Consider the following 20,210-nt stretch of genomic DNA (forward strand, 5'->3'; position numbering starts at 1 on the left):
TTACAGTGTGGTTGGGAGAACTTGTGAGGTGTCTGTTTCTCAAACCAGACACTCTAATGTACTTGTTCTCTTGCTCAGTTGTGCACCGGGGCCTCCCACTCCTCTTTCTATTCTGGTTAGGGCCAGTTTGCGCTGTTCTGTGAAGGGAGTAGTACACGAAGGGAGTTGCACGAGATCTTCAGTTTCTTGGCAATTTCACACGTGAAATAGCCTTCATTTCTCAGAACCAGAAAAGACTGGCGAGTTTCATAAGTAAGTCCTTAATTAATTTCTGGCCATTTTGAGCCTGTAATCGAACCCATAAATACTGATGTTTCAGATACTCAACTAGTCTAAAGGCCAGTTTTATTTCTTCTTTAATCAGAACAACAATTTTCAGCGGTGCTAACATAATTACAAAAGGGTTTTCTAATGATCAATTAGCCTTTTAAAATGATAAACTTGGATTAGCTAACACAACGTGCCATTGGAACACAGGAGTGATGGTTGCTGATAATGGGCCTCTGTACATCTATGTTGATATTCCATTAGCCGTTTCCGGCTACAATAGTCATTTACAACATTAACAATATCTACAATGTATTTCTGATCAATTTGATGTTATTTTAATGGACAAAAAATAGTATTTTCTTTCAAAAACAAGGACATTTCTAATTGGCCCCAAACTTTTGCACGGTAGTGTATGTTATGGTTCAATCTTAGTTTTCCTTATCTCCACTGTGACCTTCTGTACCTTCTGTGGCCCTGTGGAATGTCCATGTTGATCCTCTTGGTCCATCCACCTGTCTTTGTTAGTCAGGCCTGACCCCTTCATCCCGTAGTTTATTCCAGTTATCTATTTTAATATGACTGAAGATGCAGAAGTTTATGCCAGGCCGCTTCTAATAGGGTATAACAGACTGGTTAGAACTTTGACCACACGCCCTTTAGACGGACTACATGCCCTCTTATCAAATCAAAACTGGATTTTTTTACTCAAAACAAAAGTTGTAAAAGTATGCTAGACATTTATAGAATACATTATACATAGTTTGACGATTCTGTGACAAGCAGTGAATTAGTTATTGATTTATACTGCTTTAAATGCCATTTATATATTTTATGTATTTCTATCAAGTCAAAACTGGAATTTCTACTCAAAACAAAGGTTGTAAAAGTATGCTAGACATTTATAGAATAAATCATATCTAGTTTGACGATTCTGTGACAAACGGTGAATTAGTTATAGATTTGTACATTTTTAAATGGCTTTCGGCTTTTGGCGAATGTCTGTTGAATGTCTGTTGAATGTCTGTTGAATGTCTGTTGAATGTCTGAATATAAAACCAAGTCCCGTTCTACCTTAAATCGGATTTGCGTTTGTGAAAAATATGGCGCTTTTATGAGGGTGAAAACACCGCGCCCCGCCCTAAAAACACTGACCACGATGGGCCGATACACTAGCCTACTGGCAATGGAGGAGTGAGGAAACTTCGCCTGTCAAAAGTGCAGATTCAACATTATCTTTTGTACTGTGCCAAGTCCAATGATCAACACCGCCTTTGTAAAAGATCGCACAGCAATTCGTGCACAGGGCAGTAGAGTGCACGGAGGCTGACGATCGGGAGAGAGAACGAGTGTCGTCGTAGAATAGAACAAGTTCTAGCTTGTTTTTTGGGGCGCGATTGTTGCCAATATGTCCGGGAATCCCACATTTGTGAGTCCCTTCCACAGACCCCGCTGTTTGGCCGCAGCCGCGCCAGCAGGGAAAGCCAAACTCACCCACCCGGGCAAAGCCATTCTAGCAGGTAAGGATGAAGTCATTCATCTTTCCTTGTGTAAGCTGCTGACTTTGTATCACATTTTCATACAGTGTTCATTCCAGCGCCTTGCTACACTCTAACACTGCAAGTAATTGTCACAGTGACAATGCAGGGTATTCTACATGGGTTTCTTTTTACTTTTGTCGAGTGTTATATTGTAATTGCACTATATTTAAACACGATTGCCTGCCTATAGTGCTTGCTATGGGAGTGATGAGGTGAGCTTTGTTAGTGTAGTGAGTTATTTGAGAGTACTAATCCATTCAGTCATTTTTTTCTTAATTTAGTCATGAACTACATGTCATTCAGTTGCTAGGGAGTAAGTAGCCCATTCATAGACGCTAACCACCTTTAGCGTCAGTTCATGACGGCATCTTCGAGAGTCAGACTTTGATTACAATATAGCAACCCACATCATGTGCTGTTCTTGACAGGGTGCTGCAATATGATAATTATTGAACGCATATGAGACTTAAGGAATACAAGACCGTATTGAATTGTTTGGAAATTAAACCTAAAATAAGAGTCCACCATGTCTAAGCCTGGGTTGTCTTTAAACTGTAGTAACCTCGAAGTGTTCAGCAAAATCCTACTCACTTTGACTATGGTTCTGTCTCCATCTGTTGAACTACTACTATCAATTTGCCCTTTGAGCCTTTACTTCAATGTGTGTGTGTGTGTGTGTGAGCGAGTGGTGTGTCTGTTCTAATCAAGGACATGCTCTGGCTGAAAGTTCCAGGGTGTATAAAGTTAATTAGATGCATGTGGTGGTCCTTTTTCTCTGATAATTACTGACCCCATGATCCTACTGAATCCCCCTCTCCTCAGTCCAGCAGAGCTTGGTTAACATGGCTTATGAATGGAAGTTAGGCAGGCTTTCCTCTCACAGGAATGGGGGCTGAGTGGAGTGTGCCGTAACACTAAAGTTACAGAATCTGGCAAACTTGCTTTCAGACACAAAACATTTACAAAGTTCCAATCTAGGAAAGAGTTTGTTTGGATTTTATAGAACACTTGGTGCCATCACAGATAATGGTTGGCTGTTCTATCCCTTTCTCGGAGTACAGTTGTGGCCAAAAGTTTTGAGAATCACATCAAATCAAAGTTTATTTGTCACGTGCGCCGAATACACTGAATACAACCTTAGAGTGAAATGCTTACTTACAGGCTCTAACCAATAGTACAAAAAAGGTATTAGGTGAACAATAGGTACGTAAAGAAATAAAACAACAGTAAAAAGACAGGCTATATACAGTAGCGATACTATAAATGTAGCGAGGCTACATACAGACACCAGTTAGTCAGGCTGATTGAGGTAGTATGTACATGTAGATATGGTTAAAGTGACTATGCATATATGATGAACAGAGTAGCAGTAGCGTAAAAGAAGGGTTGGCGGGTGGTGGGTGGGTGGGACACAAGAATGACACAAATATTAATTTTCGACGTCTGCTGCCTCAGTTTGTATGATGGCAATTTGCATATACTCCAGAATGTTATGAAGAGTGATCAGCAATTAATTGCAAAATCCCTCTTTGCCATGCAAATGAACTGAATCACAAAAAAACATTTCCACTGCATTTCAGCCCTGCCACAAAAGGACCAGCTGACATCATGTCAGTGATTCTCTTGTTAACACAGGTGTGAGTGTTGACGAGGACAAGGCTGGAGATCACTCTGTCATGCCGATCGATTTCGAATAACAGACTGGAAGCTTCAAAAGGAGGGTGGTGCTTAGAATCATTGTTCTTCCTCTGTCATCCATGGTTACCTGCAAGGAAGCACGTGCCGTCATCATTGCTTTGCACAAAAAGGGCTTCACAGGCACGGACATTGCTCGCAGTAAGATTGCACCTAAACCAACCATTTATCGGATCATCAAGAACTTCAAGGAGAGCGGTTCAATTGTTGTGAAGAAGGCTTCAGGGCACCCAAAAAAATTCAGCAAGCGCCAGGACCGTCTCCTAAAGTTGATTCAGCTGCAGGATCGGGGCACCACCAGTATATAGCTTGCTCAGGAATTGCAGCAGGCAGGTGTGAGTGCATCTGCACTCACAGTGAGGTGAAGACTTTTGGATGATGGCTTGGTGTCAAGAAGAGCAGCAAAGAAGCCACTTCTCTCCAGGAAAAACATCAGGGACAGACTGATATTCTGCAAAAAAGTACAGGGATTGGACTGCTGAGAACTGGGGTAAAGTCATTTTCTCTGATGAATCCCTTTTCCGATTGTTTGGGGCATCCGGAAAAAAGCTTGTCCGGGGAAGACAAGGTGAGCGCTACCATCAGTCCTGTGTCATGCCAACAGTAAAGTATCCTGAGCCCATTCATGTGTGTGGGTTGCTTCTCAGCCAAGGGAGTGGGCTCACTCACAATTTTGCCTACGAACACAGCCATGAATAAAGAATGGTACCAACACATCCTCCGAGAGCAACGTCTCCCAACCATTCAGGAACAGTTTGGTGATGAACAATGCCTTTTCCACCATGATGGAACACCTTGTCATAAGGAAAAAGTGATAACTAAGTGTTTGGGAAACAAAACATCGATATTTTGGGTCCATGGCCAGGAAACTCCCCAGACCTTAATCCCATTGAGAATTTGTGGTCAATCCTCAAGAGGCGGGTGGACAAACAAAAACCCACAAATTCTGACAAACTCCAAGCATCGATTATGCAAGAATGGGCTGCCATCAGTAAGAATGTGGCCCAGAAGTTAATTGACAGCATGCCAGGGCGGATTGCAGAGGTCTTGAAAAAGAAGGGTCAACACTGCAAATATTGACTCTTTGCATCAACTTCATGTAATTGTCAATAAAAGCCTAAAACACTTATGAAATCCTTGTAATTATACTTCAGTATTCCATAGTAACATCTGACAACAATATCTAAAGACACTGAAGCAGCAAACTTTGGAAATTAATATTTGTGTCATCCTCAACCTTTGGCCATGACTGTATACGCTGAACCTGGCTATTGCCTTGTGTTGCATGGCTGTGTAGATATTTGTAGTCATAGTAAGGCTTATCTAAGTTTACATGTAAATCAAGTCAAAGTTTATTGGTTGTACACATAATTTTGCAGGTGTAATTGCAGGTGCAGCAAAATACTTATGTATTCTTATGCAGCCTGAGGAGGAAGGTCCTTGGATGGAAACATTGCAGCACATGCAACAGATAAAAAAAATCAAGGAACCCTTGAATGCAGTTCTACTGCTTGTTTTGTCTCTTTTACATAATAACTAAGAGCATTCATGGGTGATAGCTGAGGGCATACATGGGTGATAGCTGAGGGCATACATTTGTGCCTAACTGCCTATATTGCTTCTGTATCTTGCTTTTTGCAAGAGTGTTGTTCAACCTCAAAAAGCACCAAAAATATACATTTTGACACCCACCATCTCAGATTATTGTGAAATAATTTATGTTGTTGATGCTTCATGTCCAAATCTACCTAACTTATCTAAAAATGTATTGTGTAACTTATAGATGATTTGGATATAAAGCGCAAAAATGCTAACATAGGTACCATTGACTTGCATTGGATTTGTGCCACAAATTATTTAAAGTTAGCATTTGAAGCAGTGGCCAGGTAAACAAAACCAAACAATGGGTTGCTGTCATAGCTGGTTCAGAGACTTACCCTGTAAGAAAACCAATATGTAATTTGGGACATAAACCCAACAACTTCAATGGCTAATTTCTCTAAACATGAATAAAACATATTTTTTGTTGTTGTTGCTGAGAATACAGTACATAGGATAAAGAAACAATACTCCAAACCGCAGCTCCATACTACTTGTCAAAGATAAGTAATGATACTATATACTCATTGTTGGGGTGGGATTGGCTTGGGGTGTAGGGCTTTTGACCACTTCTTTGGACTCCTCATGTCTTACTCATTGTTAGCAAAACATTTGGTCCAAATTGGATGTTAGGTACTATAATTCTTGAAAATTATATACAGTTGAAGTTAACATACACTTAGGTTGGAGTCATTAAAACTCGTTTTTCAACCACTCCACAAATTTCTCGTTAACAAACTATGGTTTTGGTAAGTCGGTAAGGACATCCTACTTTGTGCATGACACAAGTCATTTTTCCAACAATTGTTTACAGACAGATTATTTCACTTATAATTCACTGTATTACAGTTCCAGTGGGTCAGAAGTTTACATACACTAAGTTGACTGTGCCTTTTTAAACAGCTTGGAAAATTCCATAAAATGATGTCATGGCTTTAGAAGCTTCTGATAGGCTAATTGTCATCATTTGAGTCAATTGGAGATGTACCTGTGGATGTATTTCAAGGCCTACCTTCAAACTCAGTGCCTCTTTGCTTGACATCATGGGAAAATCAAAATAAATCAGCCAAGACCTCAGAGAATAAATTGTAGACCTCCACAAGTCTGGTACATCCTTGGGAGCAATTTCCAAATGCCTGAAGGTACCAATTTCATCTGTACAAACAATGGTACGCAAATATAAACACCACAGAAGTATCTATATCCACAGTAAAAGGAGTACTGTATCGACATAACCTGAAAGGCCGCTAAGCAAGAAGAAGCCACTGATCCAAAACCGCCATAAAAAAACCCGTTTACGGTTTGTAACTGCACATGTGGACAAAGATCGTACTTTTTGGAGAAATGTCCTCTGGTCTGATGAAACAAAAATAGAACTGTTTGGCCATAATGATCATCGTTATGTTTGGAGGAAAAAGGGGGAGGCTTGCAAGCTGAAGAAGACCATCCGAACTGTGAAGCACGGGGGTGGCAGCATCATGTTGTGGGGGTGCTTTGCTGCAGGAGGGACTGGTGCACTTCACAAAATAGATGGCTTCATAAGGAAGGGAAATTATTTAGATAAATTGAAGCAACATCTGAAGACATCAGTCAGGAAGTTAAAGCTTGGTCACAAATGGGTCTTCCAAATGGACAATGACCCCAAGCATACTTCCAAAGTTGTGGCAAAATGGCTTAAGGACAACAAAGTGAAGGTATTGGAGTGGCCATCACAAAGCCCTGACTTCAATCCTATAGAACATTTGTGGGCAGAACTGAAAAGGCGTGTGCGAGCAAGGAGGCCCACAAATCTGACTCAGTTACACCAGCTCTGTCAGGAGGAATGGGCCAAAATTCACCCAACTTATTGTGGGAAACTTGTGGAAGCCTACCCAAAACGTTTGACCCAAGTTAAACAATTAAAAGTCAACGCTACCAAATACTAATTGAGTGTATGTAAACTTCTGACCCACTGTGACTGTGATGAAAGTAAAAGCTGAAGTAAATAATTCTCTCTACAATTATTCTGACATTTCACATTCTTAAAATAAAGTGATGAACCTCACTGACCTAAGACAGGGAATTTTTACTAGGATAAAATGCTAGGAATTGTCAAAAACTGAGTTTAAATGTATTTGGCTAAGGTAATCTTCTGACTTCATCTGTAAATCTTTTAAATATGTCCAATTTGGGTGCAATCAAGGAACTTAATTTCTCAGAGATCAAATTATATTTCAACAAAATAATGTTTCCGGAATGCTTATGTTTCTAACTACAGAAGCTATTTCAGAACAAGTGAACACAGACCCATTCCAATGCCCTGATTGACTGGAAATATCACTGATTGACTGGAAATATCACTGATTGACTGGAAATATCACTGATTGACTGGAAATATCACTATCTACTTTAGGTGATTTGAAATAATTTGTCTGTCTCTCAGATCTCTGGCACATTTTTCAGGACTATTTATTTTTTATTTTTTTATGTCTATCGGTGTTAGTCAACTACTATGCTTTCACCTGGAGTGATACGGGAGTTATAGGGGCCCACTCATTTTAACTCACAGAATAGATGAGAGCAATATGATAGTGCTTTCACAGTCAAACCGAAATGGAAAGGAGATGAAAGGAATACAGTGAGATTCACCCAATAATGTGAGTGCTTGGCAGGGGGCTGGGGCCTGCGGTGCAGTGCTGTGTTACTGAATCCATGAACCATGATGACACAGCATAAATCCACACACTTCTGCAGTTCAGAGAGCACACACACACACACATGCACACGTGCAGCTGGATTACAACATCCTTTCACCTGACCAGCTCAGACCAGGGCCAGGGGACGCATGCAGAAGGTAGGGTTGTCCTTTCATTTTTTATTTTTTATTTTCTTTCTTCACTGTTCACTTTTTAGTGCAATTTTTGTACTAGATTACCCCCATAGAATGCAAGTACTCTGAGACCCAGTAAAATGTAAATCAATTAATTGGTAATGTTGTTGAGCATAAACTATGGTCTTCAACACCCTCATCTACACAGATTACGTTATATCTGGCTATGCAGTATTTTGGCTTGCTCCTCATCTTTAAATCTGAGCCTTTCTTTCTCAACATAGAGAGTTGAAGTAGGTCAGTTAAAAAGTCAACTCATATTGAAGTATCATTGTTGCACGATCACTTATTTCAGCGTGTTTTGCTTGCACACTTTCCTTTGCAAGAAAATAAGTGTGTGTGTGCTTGAATGTTTCCCTCCCACCAGAGACCAGTCAGAAAAGCTGTCTATTAGCCCAGAGACGATTGCAATCTCAGTAGTCAGACCTGACAAACTGGTTGTCTTTCTCCTGTCCTGTTATGAGGAAACCGTTAGACATGTCTAATTATAAATATCTAACTTTATGACGGAAGGCGCTGGGCACTGGGCAGAATTTAGAGCCTACTGTGTAATAACAAGATCATTTGCGTGAGCGTTTGTGGAGATTGTTGCATGTCCATTCCTGTGTGGGACTGACAGACCAGCATGTCTGTGTGTTCAGGTGAAATGCATGCTTGGAGTTCAGAGCCTCAACAAATGTCTCTTTCAGAAGCCGCAGCATTGGGTTGCAGTTGAGGTTCAACCAGGACGTTTCCCAAACACACACAGGTTTAGGGTCAGCTTTCCCAACTCCAAATCGAACAGATTTTTTCCATGGTGAGTGTTTTAGCCTAGTTACAACTGGTTAGAGATCAGTGGTTGAGAATGCTAAATTATCAAATAACTTTTAGGTTGCTACCGGCAACAAACTCTATATGTCTGTGATGACTCTGTGTCACTGAGTGTGTGTGTAGCTCTAGCTCGCAGTCCCCTGCTAAGACGTTGCATGCATCAAATCAAATTCTATTGGTCGCGTACACATATTTAGCAGATTTTATCGCAGGTGTAGCGAAATGCTTATGTTCCTAGCCCAACAGTGCAGTGCCACTGGGCTGCCGAGTGGCGCAGTGGTCTAAGGCATCACTACAGTCCCTGGTTCGAATCCAGGCTGTATCACATCTGGCCGTGATTGGGAGTCCCATAGGACGGCGCACAATTGGCTCAGCATCGTCCGGGTTTGGCCAGGGTAAGCCGTCATTGTAAATAAGAATTTGTTCTTAACTGACTTTCCTAGTTAAATAAAGGTTTAATAAATGTAATACATTTAACCTTTTATTTAACTAGGCAAGACAGTTAATAACAAATTCTTATTTACAATGAGGGCCTACTGGGGAACCTTGGGATAACCGCCTTCTTCAGGGGCAGAACAACAGATTTCTATCTTGTCAGTTTGGGGATTCGATTCAGCAACCTTTCGGTTACTGGCCCAACGCTCTAACAACTAGGCTATTTAAAAGAAAATGCCTGACGATATAAGCAACCCCCCCCCCCAAAAAGAATAAAGAAATGTCAAATTATTAGAAAGAGCAATGTCAGAGTCCGGAATAAAAATATATACATGTACAGTTGAAGTCGGAAGTTTACATACACTTAGGTTGGAGTCACTTGTTTTTCAACCACTCCACAAATTCATTGTTAAACTACAGTTTTGGCAAGTCGTTTAGGACATCAACTTTGTGCATGACACCAGTAATTTTTCCAACAATTGTTTAGACATATTATTTCACTTATAATTCACTGTATCACAATTCCAGTGGGTCAGAAGTTTACATTCACTAAGTTGACTTTAAACAGCTTGGTAATTTTCCAGAAAATGTCATGGCTTAAGAAGCTTCTGATAGGCTAATTGACATCATTTGAGTCAATTGAAGGTGTACCTGTTGCTGTATTTCAAGGCCTACCTTCAAACTCAGTGCCTCTTTGCTTGACATCATGGGGAAAATCAATAGAAATCAGCCAAGACCTCAGAGAAAAAATTGTAGACCTCCACAAGTCTGGTTCATCCTTGGGAGCAATTTCCAAATGCCAGAAGGTACCACGTTCATCTGTACAAACAATAGTACCCAAGTATAAACACCACGCAGCTGTAATACCGCTCAGGAAGGAGACGCGTTCTGTCTCCTTGAGATGAACGTACTTTGGTGCGAAAAGTGCAAATCAATCCCAGAACAACAGCAAAGGACCTTGTGAAGATGCTGGAGGAAACCGGTACAAAAGTATCTATATCCACAGTAAAACGAGTCCTATATCGACATAACCTGAAAGGCCGCTCAGCAAGGAAGAAGCCACTGCTCCAACTGCATATGGGGACAAAGATCGTACTTTTTGGAGAAATGTCCTCTGGGATGATAAAACAAAAATAGAACTGTTTGGCCATAATGATCATCGTTATGTTTGGAGGAAAAAGGGGGAGGCTTGCAAGCCGAAGAACACCATCCCAAACGTGAAGCACGGGGGTGGCAGCATCATGTTGTGGGGGTGCTTTGCTGCAAGAGGGACTGGTGCATTTCGCAAAATAGATGCCGTCATGAGGAAGGAAAATTATGTGGATATATTGAAGTAACATCTCAAGACATCAGTCAGGAAGTTAAAGCTTGGTCACAAATGGACAATGACCCCAAGCATACTTCCAAAGTTGTGGAAAAATGGCTAAAAGACAACTAAGTCAAGGTATTGGAGTGGCCATCACAAAGCCCTGACCTCAAACCTATAGAAAATTTGTGGGCAGAACAGAAAAAGCGTGTGTGAGCAAAGAAGCCTACAAACCTGACTCAGTTACACCAGCTCTGTCAGGAGGAATGGGCCAAAATTCACCCAACTTATTGTGGGAAGCCTACCCAAAACGTTTGACCCAAGTTAAACAATTTAAAGGCAATGCTACCAAATACTAATTGAGTGTATGTAAACTTCTGACCCACTGGGAATGTGATGAAATAAATAAAAGCTGAAATAAATCACTCCACTATTACTCTGACATTTCACATTCTTAAAATAAAGTGGTGATCCTAACTGACCTAAGACTGGGAATTTTTACTAGGATTAAATGTCAGGAATTGTGAAACTGAGTTTAAATGTATTTGGCTTGTAAACTTCAACTGTATTATGTATATGATGGTTTGTATAGACAGTATATGAATAGAAAAGTTGTTTACAGCAGTAGTTATACAGGATAAGCCTTGACTAGAATGCAGTTCAAGGACTATATACACAGAGCAGGCATCTCTAAGGTGCAGGGTAGAGTACTGGGTGGTAGCTGGCTAGTAACAGTGACTAAAGTTCAGGTCAGTGTACTGGGTGGAAGCTGGCTAGTAGTGACTATTTAACAGTCTGATGGCCTGGAGATAGGAGCTGTCTCTCGGTCCCAGCTTTGATGCATTTGTACTGTCTCCGCCTTCTAGATGATAGCGGGGGAACAGGCTGTGGCTCGGGGGCAAAGACGAATTTCTTCAGCCTCCTGAGGTTGATGAAGCTCTGTTGCTGGTTGTGTGCCACATCATTGCCTGTGCCGCGGGCGCCAGATTGCTATAACATACATCATGATGTGGTTAGCTGATATGTAAAATACCTATCCGGCATTGTAAGATCTGGCATGCGTCACTAATGCCCAGGCAGAGGAACGCACCCAATGTGTGTACTACTTTCTCTGTTCCAGTGGAAAACACCGGTTACCACAGCCACAAAGTCAAAATTGGATTTATCGTAAGATTTTTGGTCTTAATTTAAGGTTAGGCTTCGACATAAGGTTAGCAGTGTGGTTAAGGTTATTGTTAGGTTTAAAATTACATTTAAAGAAGATGCATTGTAGAAATAGGCAGGTATATGACTGTGGCTGTGGTAACTAGAGACGACTAGTCACACCTCCACTGATCAGGAACAGCACAGAGAGGAGTATCCTGTGGGCAGAATCCCAGTTGAACCAATCAGAGACCTTCTTTCTGTTTGCTGTTCAACTGCAGATGTGTGGAGCTACTGCTGTTAAGGTGGAACTATGAGGTTACCAATAAAACTACAGTTACAGAGAAAAGTCCTACACCGTTGATATTTTTGAATTGTTAAGTTATTGAAACACTTTGATTCTTTATAATATTATTACATATTTTATTTGTGAATGCGGTAATAACACATGCTATACATAAAAGGATGACATCATTCAGCTAGCAGAGAAGACCCATCTACAGTGCCTTCAGAAAGTATTCACACCCCTTGACTTTTTCCATGTTTTGTTGTTACAGCCTGAATTTAAAATAGATTAAATATAGATTTGTTTGTGTCTGCCCTACACACAATACCCAATAATGTCGAAGTAGAATAATGTAAAGCTGGAATGTCTAGAGTCAATAAGTATTCAACCCCTTTGTTGTGTCAAGCCTTAAGTTCGTGGGGGGGGGGGATGTCTTAACAAGTTACATAATAAGTTGCATGGACTCACTCTGTGCGCAATAATGGTGTTTAACATGATTTTTGATTGACTACCTCATCTCTGTACCCCACACATATAATTATCTATCTGTAAGGTCCCTCAGTCGAGCAGGGGATTTCAAACACAGATTCAACCACAAAGACCAAGGAAGTTTTGCAATGCCTTGCAAAGAAGGGTACCTAAAAAAAAAACATTGAATACCCTTTTTAGTATGGTGAAGTTATTAATTACACTTTGGATGGTGTATCAATACACCCAGTCACTACAAAGATACAGGCGTTCTTCCTGACTCAGTTGCCGGAGAGGAAGGAAAACTGCTCAGGGATTTCACTATGAGGCCAATGGTGACTTTAAAATAGTTAGAGTTTAATGGCTGTGATAGGAGAGAACTGAGGATGGTTCAACAACATGATACTTACTCTACAATACTAACCTAATTGACAGAGTGAAAAGAGGTGAAGCCTGTACAGAATAAAAAATATTCAAAAACATGTATCCTGTTTGCAACAAGGCACTGAAGTAAAACTGTAAATGAGGCAAAGCAATTCACGTTTACCCTGAATACAAAGCGTTAAATCCAATACAACAAATTACTGAATACTACTCTCAATATTTTCAAGCATAGTGGTGGCTGCATCGTGATCTGGGTATGCTTGTAATCGTTAAGGACGGAGGAGTTTTTCAGGATAAAAAATAAACTGAATGGAGCAAAGCCCAGGCATAATCCTAGAGGAAAAGCTGGTTCAGTCTGCTTTCCACCGGACACTGAGTTGACTTCACCTTTTCAGCAGGACAATAACCTAAAACACAAGGCCAAATCTACACTGGATTTTCTTACCAAGAAGATAGTGAATGTTCCTGAGTGGTCTAGTTAGATTTTCAAGTAGATTTAAGTAAAACTATGGCAAGACCTGAAAATTGTTGTCTTGCAATGATCAACAACCAGTTTGACAGAGCTTGTAGAATTTTGAAAAGAATAATGGGCAAATGTTGCACAATCCAGGTGTGGAAAGCTCTTCGAGACTTACCCAGGAAAACCGCTGTAATCGCTGCCAAAGGTGCTTCTACAAAGTATTGACTTGGGGGTGTGAATACTTATGTAAATTAAATATTTCTGTATTTCATTTTCAAAACATTTGCAAAAATGTCTAAAAACATGTTTTCACTTTGTCATTATGGAGTGTTTGTAGATGGGTGAGACTTTTATTTTATTTAATCAATTTTGAATTCAGGCTGTAACACAAAATGTGGAATAAGTCAAAGGATATGAATACTTTTTGGGAGGCACTGTACCTTTAACTGAGAACTTGTGACTGTTTCAGATTGTCCAGGGGGTATAGTGATCAGCCCAACTTTAACACTTTCTCTGTCTCTCGCTCTCTCTAGGTGGTATTGCTGGAGGAATAGAGATCTGTATTACATTCCCTACAGAGTATGTGAAGACTCAGCTGCAGCTGGATGAGAAGGCCAACCCTCCCAGATATAAAGGCATTGGTGGGTATCTGTTCCAACAGTTTCTCCCAAACAGGAAAGGGAATTATTTTGTTACTTTTACATGATTTCCTATATTGTTACCAGTAATAGCAGTAACAGTCCATCATTGGCACACATTGAAACAGAGATAGCTGTTTGCAGTAGACCTTACATGGCAGATTAATGAAAAGCCTTGAACCAGGGATCTGTACTAAATGGGTCTACACTTTCCTGAGGGGTGTGTGTGTGTGTGCCTAGCTGTGTTATCTGTGTGTTTAGAGTCAGTGGACTTTGGTTGGAGTCGCTCCTGAGCAACATGTTTGTCAGTCAGTTCTGAGTTCATACTCATGAACTGTTAACTGTAGAAGCTGCAAGTTGATGTTTGTCATCAGTTCTGCCTTCAGGGTAAAACTCATCGACCTCTGCTAGATGGGCCGGCTTCAAAGTCAAAATTGTTTAAATTGTAAACATTTATGAAGACTAAAGTTCTGTCTTAATTTAAAGTTAGGTTAGCAGTGTGGCAAAACCATTTTTTTAAAATGTATTTTATTGAACCTTTTATTTAGTTAGGCAAGTCAGTTAAGAACAAATTCTTATTTACAATGACTACCCCGGTCAACCCCTAACCCGGACGAAGCTGATCCAATTGTGCGTCGCCCTATGCGGACTCAGCCTGGAATCGAACCAGGTTCTGTAGTGACGCGTCTAGCACTGAGATATATTGTCTTAGACCTCTGTGCCACTCGGGATAACATCAGAGCTGCTGACTTTGTGGCTGTGCCAGGTAGTGACCACTCTGCAGAGCTGCCTCCAGGACATGAGTCATGACAACAAATGCCAACCTACATAGATGCAAGCACCAGGACTGTCACTAACACTTTTCTATATCCATGCATTACTTTTTGGTGATACTATTGAATGTTCCACATGTAACGTGCACAAAACACTATGCACAAAATACCTTAAGCCGAGTTGAAATATCTGCAGTTGACTGTGTATGTTTGTCATTTCTCAGCCTGATTCTCTCTGTCCCTTTTTCTTTCCCTCCCTGTAGTTGACTGTGTGAAGCAGACGGTAGATGGTCATGGGGTGAGGGGTCTGTACAGAGGGCTCAGCTCACTGCTCTATGGCTCCATACCCAAAGCAGCTGTCAGGTACTACACACAGACATACAACCACACTACACCACACACTGTTTATTTGTCTCTGTATATCTTTTCTATGTCCCTGACAACCGCTCTCTCTATCAGGTTTGGTATGTTTGAGTTCCTCAGTAATAAGATGCGTGATGAGAATGGGAAGCTGGACAGTACCCGGGGTCTTTTCTGTGGTCTGGGGGCAGGAATGGCTGAGGCTGTGGTGGTGGTCTGCCCCATGGAGACGGTCAAGGTATGTGTGTCTTAAAATGTTTTAGGAAATCTTAAAACCGTTATTTGCATGTGTGTTGGTGTCGATATCAATAAAGATCTGCATATAATTTGAATCCGTGTCGTCCACTTGTGTCATTTCAGGTAAAGTTCATCCATGACCAGTCATCAGCCAACCCAAAGTACCGGGGATTTTTCCATGGAGTCGGGGAGATCATCAGAACCGAAGGTAACAGGATGATTGACATTTTTCCATTCACCTAATAGGGGGATCCTGTTTTCTGCTAACAATGCCTGCAGTACCACCAATTTTTATAACTAATCCAAGATACACCACAGCCTGTCGTTTCCAATGGGAACAAATTAGTCATAGTGGGCAGAGCAAGCAAGGAGGGGTGCAGAGCCAAGAACGAGCTAGCGAGATCCTATTGGCGCGTTCTAGCATGTATTTGCATATTTCCATCAAGGAACGTCTACTCTGATGTGCATGTGCAGTAACTCAATTAGCCCTTGCACTCTTTCTAAACAACTGCATTTTTTTCCTTTGGCAAATGGTAAAATCTACACAACTTTGTCCAGTCTTTTCGTAACAGATTCTGGTTTAGGGAACGAAAAACTGTATTGAGATAATGCTAATTTTCTCATTGAGGAAACATTTTATGTCAGCCAAAATCCATCTCGCTATGTCTTCTCCCACTGCCGGCCACTGGCCTTCCTCTCATCACCATATTTGGTAATGAGTGGAAACACCAAGCGGATGCTTCACACTTATACATCAGGTGAAATATGACTCATTGTTCTATCTGTGGTACTGAGTTTGGCCTTGAACTTCCGTGGCTTCAAGGGGAGTCATTCTCCACTGGTTGAAAGAGACTAGTGAACGGAAGAGGGAGTAGTTACTGCCATCTGCTGGACAGTTATTTGTTCTGGTCTCACCATAACTGAAATGGCCGTTGGATGGTTATTTTATGGTAATTGGACGGAAGATTGTGGGATGGTTATTGGCTGTGTGTTGATGTGTTATGGTGTTGTGCTGTCAATATCTCTTCCAGGCCTGAGGGGGACGTACCAGGGTCTGACAGCTACGGTACTGAAACAGGGATCCAACCAGGCCATCCGCTTCTACGTTATGACCTCTCTAAGGAACTGGTACAAAGGTGTGTGTGTGACCGACTTAGTTTGAATCCTTGTCTCCTGTGTGTATGTGTGTGTTGTTTACCTGTGTGTGTGTGTATCCAGAGAGTCTTACTGCTCTGTCTCTCCGTGTCCGTTTCCTAGGTGATGACCCTAACAAGGCCATTAACCCTCTGGTCACGGGAGCATTCGGAGCCTTCGCTGGAGCTGTCAGTGTGTTTGGAAACACTCCTCTTGATGTCATCAAAACCAGGATGCAGGTAGACACTTCCATGATTAATGACCTGGTCACATGCAGTGAATTGTAGATATTTCTCTATACATGTATTGCATCATATTGTTAAGTGAACCGCGTCAGTCTCTCCTCTAACAGGGTCTGGAGGCTCACAAGTACAAAAGTACCCTGGACTGTGCCGTCAAGATCATGAAGCATGAGGGACCTAAAGCGTAAGTATCTCTGTACACACTAACTTTGTGACCTCCTGTCTCATTTTCATCTATTTTTATCAGACTGATAATGGTATTGACTCTGCCCTTCGCCTCCTTCCTTCCTTCATTATTTCCTCCCTTTCTCCCCAGGTTCTATAAGGGTACAGTCCCCAGGCTGGGTAGGGTGTGTATGGACGTAGCTATCGTCTTCATCATCTATGAGGAGGTGGTGAAAGTCCTCAACAAAGTCTGGAAGACGGACTAAGACCACATTTCTGTGACGACCTGCGGAGCAGGGAACGGCCGGGAAGGCCTGTTGACATCATAACTATGGCCTGATTCCAAACCCAATCCCTTTGCCCTTTCCTTAGGTTTACCATGACTAGCAACCTCCTCACAGATCTGACACGACTCTCTGTATTTCATTCCAGAAAGTTGTTCTCTGTCCCCTACCCTTGTTTACTTTGATGGTTGAGTGCACTTCACCTAGGGTGCTATAGGATCCTATCAGGGACACTACTATCATATTGGTTATACCTACTGTAGGGGGATTTAGGGGGGGATTTAGCAAGGTCACAGGGGGTAGGGTGAGGGATTGGGCCTATGTGACTGAAATATGGGAACACTGTCATTCCAGAGAAGTGTAGTAGACGGACAGTGCTTCAGTTCACTAATGGCTATTGTTATCATCTTATGTTATACGTTAACATACTTGACTTAATCAAAAATGAAATGATACTTATAAAACCCCAAATAATGTGATGTAGATCAACAGAAAACACTTGAAATGACAGAGGAGGATCTCAGAGGCTTTTAACTCCAAGGGCATTTAACATTTAACAGGAAATGGTATTACCCGGTGAAATGGGTCTGGTAGAGACCATCGTTTTCCCCTAATAGCAGTATAACAGACATGTCTGTTTGTTCACGGGTCATATGAGTCTTATTGTCCAGGTTTAATGCAGGTCTGAAATGTTTTATCTGCTTAACATACCTGAGTGCTATTACATCACAATGCCTTATAGATTGTTATATTCAGAGATATCTTTATGGTAGAATGCTATTATGGGTGCGTTCGTAAATGTGTCAGTTATTCTGTTCTGTGGCACATTCAGACCAGAGTGCTCTGAAATCGGAGTAGACAGTCAGTGAATTTACAAACGCACCCTATATGTAGTAACCATAATTGTGGTGACCATAGAATTAGAACTCTGTGTTTAATTGCTATTCATTCTACTAATTCTGTAGTGGTGAATAGCCTGTTTTTGGTGTCAGTCAAATACAGAGATGTACATGTCATACAGTATACTCAGACATTCTGCAGAATGCACCAACACTTTTTAAAGTTAATTCCATAAAAACAATGACCAAGATTGAGATGATGCTGGTGAGGGTGATGAACTTTGCAATTGCAAATGTGAAACATCAGAAATATATTTACATAATGATTGTTTATTGGGGGGGGGGGGGGGGGGGGGAAGTGCCTGCAAGTGTATCTCATGATTGTTTTAGAAATCTGGTATAAGATGTCTAGTGTTACTAATGTCTATAGTTGAATGTCTTATCTGGGTCAGTTCTTCATTACTGTCATATGATACAATAACTGATTTGTTTTTATTTAATATAGACAGTAACACAGTGCAATGAGGCCTTGCTGAGATGTTTTTATTGGCAAATATGATTAGATCTACTGGTACTGGTTGACAGTATAGCTCACCAGACACTATCATAATGCAGCCTTGAGTAATTCAATGTGATGAGATGTTGTCTCGTAATGTTCCCTGTCAGTTATAGAGTATGTATAAATGTCTTTGATTTACAATTTATGATTACAAATTTCCTTGGTAGTGTGGAGGGGGTGGGGACACTGATTTTTATTTAAAATGACTAGATTTATCTTCAGGGCGGCTCCAGGCACAAGCAGCATAAACTCAGTCCAGCTGTCAATTTGCAAGTTCCAAATTTGCTTGTGCATCAACAATTTTTCTATTATGTCAGTCACTAGCTATGTTTCCATCCAATTGGCGACAGATTTTCATGTGAATATTCTAGAATCTGCATAAATAAAATATGGTCATTTTGGACGTAGTGCACACAATGTACCTTTTCACTTAAGTTTTCGTGTACCGAATAAAACGTTTTGTTTCCATAGCATTTATAACTCTACCGATAGGTTTATCACAAAAACTGTTGCATTAAATAGCGAATGTGCCAGCTCGCAGCTACTCTTCCTGGGATCCACATAAAACGTACAAATGCGACAGAACAGTAATAGACAAAAACAACGAGATATTTAGTTTTAATTTAATGTAATAAGATAGTATTTCTGTTGTATACTCTATATATATTACACTGCTCATAAAAATAAAGGGAACACTAAAATAACACATCCTAGATCTGAATGAATTAAATATTCTTATTAAATACTTTTTTCTTTACATAGTTGAATGTGCTGACAACAAAATCACACACAAATTTTCAATGGAAATCAAATGTATCAACCCATGGAGGTCTGGATTTGGAGTGACACTCAAAATTAAAGTGGAAAACCACACTACAGGCTGATCCAACTTTGATGTAATGTCCTTAAAACAAGTCAAAATGAGGTGTGTATCTGTGTATGTGTATGGCCTCCCTACAACGCCTGGGCATGCTCCTGATGAGGTGGTGGATGGTCTCCTGAGTGATCTCCTCCCAGACCTGGACTAAAGCATCCGCCAACTCCTGGACAGTCTGTGGTGCAACGTGGCGTTGGTGGATGGAGCGAGACATGATGTCCCAGATGTGCTCAATTGGATTCAGGTCTGGAGAACGGGCGGGCCAGTCCATAGCATCAATGCCTTCCTCTTGCAGGAACTGCTGACACACTCCAGCCACATGAGGTCTAGCATTGTCTTGCATTAGTAGGAACCCAGGGCCAACCGCACCAGCATATGGTCTCGCAAGGGGTCTGAGGATCTCATCTCGGTACCTAATGGCAGTCAGGCTACCTCTGGCGAGCACATGGAGGGCTGTGCGGCCCCCCAAAGAAATGCCACCCCACACCATGACTGACCCACCGCCAAACCGGTCATGCTGGAGGATGTTGCAGGCAGCAGAACATTCTCCACGGCGTCTCCAGACTCTGTCATGTCTGTCAAATGTGCTCAGTGTGAACCTGCTTTCATCTGTGAAGAGCACAGGGCGCCAGTGACGAATTTGCCAATCTCTGTGTTTTCTGGCAAATGCCAAACGTCCTGCACGGTGTTGGGCTGTAAGCACAACCCCCACCTGTGGACATCAGGCCCTCATACCACCCTCATGGAGTCTGTTTCTGACCGTTTGAGCAGACACATGCACATTTGTGGCCTGCTGGAGGTCATTTTGCAGGGCTCTGGCAGTGCTCCTCCTGCTCCTC

The 20,210-nt window shown here is 41.3% G+C and overlaps 1 protein-coding gene across 3 annotated transcripts; it reads left to right on the plus strand.

Annotated features, from left to right (window-relative positions):
* The first annotated feature begins 1,405 nt into the window (after positions 1 to 1,405).
* Positions 1,406 to 18,967, plus strand: LOC139422833 (tricarboxylate transport protein B, mitochondrial). 3 transcript variants are annotated; one of them, XM_071174229.1, is made up of 10 exons: positions 7,913 to 7,935; positions 8,661 to 8,767; positions 13,797 to 13,904; positions 14,938 to 15,037; positions 15,134 to 15,272; positions 15,395 to 15,479; positions 16,303 to 16,407; positions 16,529 to 16,644; positions 16,758 to 16,831; positions 16,964 to 18,967. In XM_071174229.1, the coding sequence occupies exons 5-10, from the start codon at positions 15,141 to 15,143 to the stop codon at positions 17,076 to 17,078; spliced, it is 627 nt and encodes a 208-aa protein (XP_071030330.1). In that variant the 5' UTR covers positions 7,913 to 7,935; positions 8,661 to 8,767; positions 13,797 to 13,904; positions 14,938 to 15,037; positions 15,134 to 15,140; the 3' UTR covers positions 17,079 to 18,967. The 3 variants fall into 3 exon arrangements, with proteins under 3 accessions (XP_071030328.1, XP_071030329.1, XP_071030330.1); XM_071174227.1 differs by lacking the exons at positions 7,913 to 7,935; positions 8,661 to 8,767 and adding an exon at positions 1,406 to 1,787; XM_071174228.1 differs by lacking the exon at positions 8,661 to 8,767 and having other exon boundaries at positions 7,845 to 7,935.
* Positions 18,968 to 20,210: the final 1,243 nt, after the last annotated feature.

The sequence above is a fragment of the Oncorhynchus clarkii genome, chromosome 12, assembly GCF_045791955.1.
Source record: "Oncorhynchus clarkii lewisi isolate Uvic-CL-2024 chromosome 12, UVic_Ocla_1.0, whole genome shotgun sequence".
In the NCBI taxonomy this organism is placed as follows: Eukaryota; Metazoa; Chordata; class Actinopteri; order Salmoniformes; family Salmonidae; genus Oncorhynchus; species Oncorhynchus clarkii.

Excerpts from the sequence above, each read along its gene's own strand:
- LOC139422833 (XM_071174227.1), top strand. The coding sequence starts at position 1,676 with ATGTCCGGGAATCCCACATTTGTGAGTCCCTTCCACAGACCCCGCTGT. Across the intron at positions 1,788-13,796 it reads GGGCAAAGCCATTCTAGCAG|GTGGTATTGCTGGAGGAATA; the intron begins GTAAGGATGAAG and ends CGCTCTCTCTAG. Across the intron at positions 15,273-15,394 it reads GCCCCATGGAGACGGTCAAG|GTAAAGTTCATCCATGACCA; the intron begins GTATGTGTGTCT and ends GTGTCATTTCAG.